This window comes from Neophocaena asiaeorientalis, unplaced genomic scaffold, assembly GCF_003031525.2.
Source record: "Neophocaena asiaeorientalis asiaeorientalis breed wild unplaced genomic scaffold, Neophocaena_asiaeorientalis_V1.1 scaffold241, whole genome shotgun sequence".
NCBI lineage: Eukaryota > Metazoa > Chordata > Mammalia > Artiodactyla > Phocoenidae > Neophocaena > Neophocaena asiaeorientalis.
Window position 1 is genome coordinate 946,572 of NW_020172287.1, and position 5,080 is coordinate 951,651.

The 5,080-nt window shown below is 36.2% G+C and overlaps 1 protein-coding gene across 13 annotated transcripts in view; it reads left to right on the plus strand.

Moving 5' to 3' along the window:
* Positions 1-5,080, plus strand: part of HNRNPH1 (heterogeneous nuclear ribonucleoprotein H1) — a 9,603-nt gene that overhangs the window by 813 nt on the left and 3,710 nt on the right. For 9 of the 13 annotated variants that reach the window (XM_024765242.1, XM_024765209.1, XM_024765219.1 and 6 more), the window contains exons 3-9: positions 1,057-1,212; positions 1,422-1,565; positions 3,050-3,188; positions 4,139-4,317; positions 4,394-4,465; positions 4,521-4,654; positions 4,855-5,050. In XM_024765242.1, coding sequence (XP_024621010.1) covers positions 1,057-1,212; positions 1,422-1,565; positions 3,050-3,188; positions 4,139-4,317; positions 4,394-4,465; positions 4,521-4,654; positions 4,855-5,050 — 1,020 coding nt within the window. Of the gene's footprint in view, positions 1-462; positions 1,213-1,421; positions 1,566-3,049; positions 3,189-4,138; positions 4,318-4,393; positions 4,466-4,520; positions 4,655-4,854; positions 5,051-5,080 lie in introns of all 13 variants that reach the window. The other 4 variants (XM_024765178.1, XM_024765177.1, XM_024765190.1 and 1 more) reach the window with 4 other exon arrangements.

The following is a 5,080-nucleotide window of genomic DNA, read 5'->3' on the forward strand; positions in this document are numbered from 1 at the left end:
TTTTTTTTTTTTTTTCATTAAGTACTAGGCATTCTGTGGATGTCTTTTAGAAAGGATAAATGGGGATAGATGGGGTTTCCCTTTCAACCTTGAGAACTTTGCCCAGCAGCTGAACAAATATAACACCTTTCCAGTTTTGGCGTTTATTTGAAAAGGGGCATTCTGCTTTGGAAAGATAAAATGTCATTTCTTAATTTCAGACAATTTTCCTAATCAAGATTTTGTAACTGAAGAGCTCTTTCTCATAGTTCTTGATCTGGCTCACTTTACAGTTGAGGACACTGAAGCCCAGGAAAGTTTTCTTGCCTATGTAGTTTTTTCCCCAGTATGTAGGTTTCCTGAATAACGTCTGCCAAATGTCCTTGTTCTCATTATTAGTGTAAGATGAGATTAAAAGATATTTGGGAGAAATTTACAGGCTTTGGAAGGATATTGTAGTACTGACTTACTATCTGAATTTAGTGTGTGTAACGGAAAACGACCTGTAAAACAAGAACCAAGTACACTGGAAGCCACCTTGCAGTGGGCAAGACTGGGTTTGGCTTCAGCTGTGCAACTTGGAGCATTTTAGCTTGGTAACATTGATCCCCTTTCAGGTGAGTATTGGTCCTGCAATTCGGATATGAGCAAGAAATTGTAATGTTGCTGCTAGTAAGGTAAAACTGTCAAATACCCTAAATCAAAACTCCAAATCACGTTTATTCAGAAAATGCCATAAAATCACAAGGTCCAGACGTAAAAGTTTACTGAGGAGTTATAAAAAGGATGTTTAATGGACACTTGAATAGTGAGGACTTGGAGATAACTTCATTAAGAAAGTGCTTTGAGTATTGGATTTTCTTGATGAATTGGGAATATATTTAGGGAATAAGAAAGTTTGGTCATGAGAGGAGAATTGCTTAATTACTGAAAGAGACACCCTAGGAGTTAGTAATAGCTTGCTCATTTAAGGCTTTGCAAATGCTCTGCTTTGTAGTGGGGGTGTGTATAGGCATTTCATCACCCAGAGGTGGTTTTTAGTTTTAAATTCTGTATTAATAGTTGTTTTCTTTCCAGACTGCAAAATTCAAAATGGGGCTCAAGGTATTCGTTTCATCTACACCAGAGAAGGCAGACCGAGTGGCGAGGCTTTTGTTGAACTTGAATCAGAAGATGAAGTCAAATTGGCCCTGAAAAAAGACAGAGAAACTATGGGACACAGATATGTTGAAGGTTTGATTTACATTGCCCTAGTAACAGTAAATAAAACATTAAACCAATAGAAATCTATCTTACCCCTTCTGAATTTTAGGTATTTGACCGCATGGAAATGGTCATCTAAGAGTTTATGGCAGCTCTACCTAGATTATCTAAAGACCCAGGAAGTCTGAACTTGGTTTTCTAACTTTCCAAAGTTGACTAATTCTAAGCACCTCTTTCAGTATTCAAGTCAAACAACGTTGAAATGGATTGGGTGTTGAAGCATACTGGTCCAAATAGTCCTGACACGGCCAATGATGGCTTTGTACGGCTTAGAGGACTCCCCTTTGGATGTAGCAAGGAAGAAATTGTTCAGTTCTTCTCAGGTATGTAGTCCTGTTTGTTGCTGAGCAGTGAGTTTTGGCTAGCCTCTGGCAACATGTGATTGAATAGACCTTAAGTTGAGTAGCTTAGATATTTAAACAGGTTGTGAGTATATGCAGATGAATTAATGTTTTCTTTTTCCTGGAGACCTTCAAATAATTTAAGCCCATCTTAAAGGTGGATTAATTAAGTACTTCCAAAGTGCTAACTGCCTATATTTAGTATTGTAGTTCAGAGTAGATCTTTGAGGATTGTCCTCAACAACTTAACTACTTTCCTCACATTGCTGTACAGCTAAGTACTTCAAGTTAAAGGTAAGATCCCTTAACATTAGATTAGTATGTTAGGTTGTTGTAATTTATGGCAAGTGTCTATATTGTAAGAGACACTGGGTCATGGGACCAGAAATTCTCTAATGATCTCATTCTGTTTATAAAAAAAAAACTTACGGAAACAATTGGTTTAGCCAGGGAATTAAACTTACTGAAAGTCAATCTAAGATAAGTGTGGGTTGAATGTAGTCTTTGTATCTGAAGTACAGAAAGTGTTTTGAAATTGGTTTGGGCCTAAAGTATTTGAATGTTTAGCAGAATGTTAGAGCATATATTTTAAATACTGTTGCTTAATATTCATGTTGTGATAAACTGGAATTAAGAACAAGAAATCCTTTCATGGTTTAGTGTAGTATGTGTTAAAATCTTGACTTAACTAGATACATATCAAGTCCTAATATTTTGCCAGAATTTTTGCAATCAAGTCTGTTTTTATTGTTTTTGTCTAAATTGGTGAGAATTGAATGCTATCTGTCAACATCGTTAAATATGAACATAATTTCATATCTTCTAGGAAAGTGCTTTAAGTCCTTTTTGTAAGCTTGGGAATGTTTCCACGGAAAGGATTTTTCATAGACGGAATTTCCAGAAGTGAATCTTACTACTATTAGAGCATAAGAGTGCATGATTGTGCTGTGTTAGATCAGTTGTTTGTTGAAAGCTTAGATTGTATGTTTGTCAATTATATGACTAAACAATGTTTCAATTTGTATATTAAATGTTTAAATATGTAATTTCTTAAAACTGAAGTTCCACTAACTTTAAAACATTGCAATATGAAATGAGGTAAAAGGTGTATCTTGAATTTAGTAAAACTGTTGTCTTTAATGCTTGAAAATTTGTTAAGTTCTTGTATAATTTTCAACATTAAGTTGCATAGATAAATAAGTATTCTTAATTGTTGAATTCTTAATGCATCCTGTGTTCAGCAAGTTTTTTCTTACATACCATGTCATGGGGTGTGTTAAGAATTAATAGTTTGTTATAATGGAACTTCATATTACTGCAATGAATTTTTAAAGAGTACTTGTTGAAAGCATACCGTTCACCTAAAGTTAAAATTCTGGTGTATTTAAAGCTATAAGAAGAATCATTTCTGGGCTTGTGATGTTAATATTGCCCCCCTACTGGGGTTATTTGTCCTTGGGTTGAAGGGTTGGAAATCGTGCCAAATGGGATAACATTGCCGGTGGACTTCCAGGGGAGGAGTACGGGGGAGGCCTTCGTGCAGTTTGCTTCACAGGAAATAGCTGAAAAGGCTCTAAAGAAACACAAGGAAAGAATAGGGCACAGGTGGGGATGGATGGTTGGTTGGATTTGTCACTTTTCTTATGGTAAACAATTAAATCCATATTCTCTCTGCTTAGAATCGAGGAAGAAAATCTGATTCCTAGTCCCAATTACTTGATGTTTTGCCAGTTTTCAAACTTCTCCTATGTCAAAGTCCCATAGTGCTTTCAGATTAAATTATAGGTTTTGAAATTGTCCCCAGTTAATTTGGTCTACTTCACAATTTTGTAGGATTCCTAATTAACCCCAGTCACTGGAGTTGAGAGACTATGGTTTTAAAAATGTTAATGCAAACCTGGCTTTAGCTGTAATAACTCCACCTAGTAAATTAATATTACCATAAGAAAATGTGATACTTTCTGATCTTGTTTTTAAAGTTGAAATGCAACAAACTTTCTTGCTGTATAAATGTTTTCTGCATATGTATTAATAAGCATAGCTTTCAAGAAATTGTCACAAAAGGTTTTATTCTCTTTGCTTGTGACTATTTTTCATTGAAGCATGCGCTTACCTATGCTGATTCCTACTAAAAGCATAGGCTGGGGTATTTATTGGCAGAAGGAAACGTGTAGTGTGGGCTAGACTGTTGGTGGAGGCTGGCTTTTTAGCTCACTTGCTATACATAATGCCAATGGATTTAAGACATGAAATGTTGAAAGTTGAGTGGAATTCTTTCCCTCCTAAGACATTTATTTACAGTACTCCTCTCTACCCCTAAGGTTGGGCACTCTGCCTCAGAGGAGTGAATTTTTTTTCTATAAAGTTTACATTAAATCTTAAAATTGAGTGAATTTCTGGTCATTGCCTGTACAAATATAAGAAATCTGGCTTTAAATATTAGTCAGTTTCATGGCTATGACTACATTGTTTTCTGTGTAACTGAATACCTGTATGAAATGAACTAATGTTTTCTCTCCCTTCCCCACTCCCTTTCCTCTTGAACAATGCTTTAGGTATATCGAAATCTTTAAGAGCAGTCGAGCTGAAGTTAGAACTCACTATGATCCACCACGAAAACTTATGGCCATGCAGCGGCCAGGTCCCTATGACAGACCTGGGGCTGGCAGAGGGTATAACAGCATTGGAAGAGGAGCTGGCTTTGAAAGGATGAGGCGTGGTGCGTACGGTGGAGGTATGTGTGTTGCGCAGGTGTCACGAGGTCTGTTCTTGATGTGACTTATTTAGTGATTGTACTTCTTGCCTTTCAGGTTATGGAGGCTATGATGATTATAATGGCTATAATGATGGCTATGGATTTGGGTCAGATAGATTTGGAAGAGGTAAGGTAAGAATTGAATTTCTCATCTGAGGGATACTTAACTCTTGTTCATTTAGACCTCAATTATTGTTTTTCAGGAATGTCAGATCACAGATACGGGGATGGTGGCTCTACTTTCCAGAGCACAAGAGGACACTGTGTACACATGCGGGGATTACCTTACAGAGCTACTGAGAATGACATTTATAATGTAAGTGTAGGATAAATTCATAAGTTGTATATCTCAGTATAACAGTAAAAACATGGTTCTTTTATTTATTTATTTATTTATTTATTTATTTATTTATTTTTTAAAACATGGTTCTTATTCTACTTAAGTGAAGCAGCATGTTAAAGTTTTGTTTCCTGTAACAATATTTGACTTGATTCTCTGAAATACCTTATATTTAGTTTTTTTCACCACTCAACCCTGTGAGAGTACATATTGAAATTGGTCCCGATGGCAGAGTAACTGGTGAAGCAGATGTCGAGTTTGCAACTCTTGAAGATGCTGTGGCAGCTATGTCAAAAGACAAAGCAAATATGCAACACAGATATGTAGAACTCTTCTTGAATTCTACAGCAGGAGCAAGGGGTGGTGCTTACGGTAGCCAAATGCTAGGAGGCATGGGTTTGT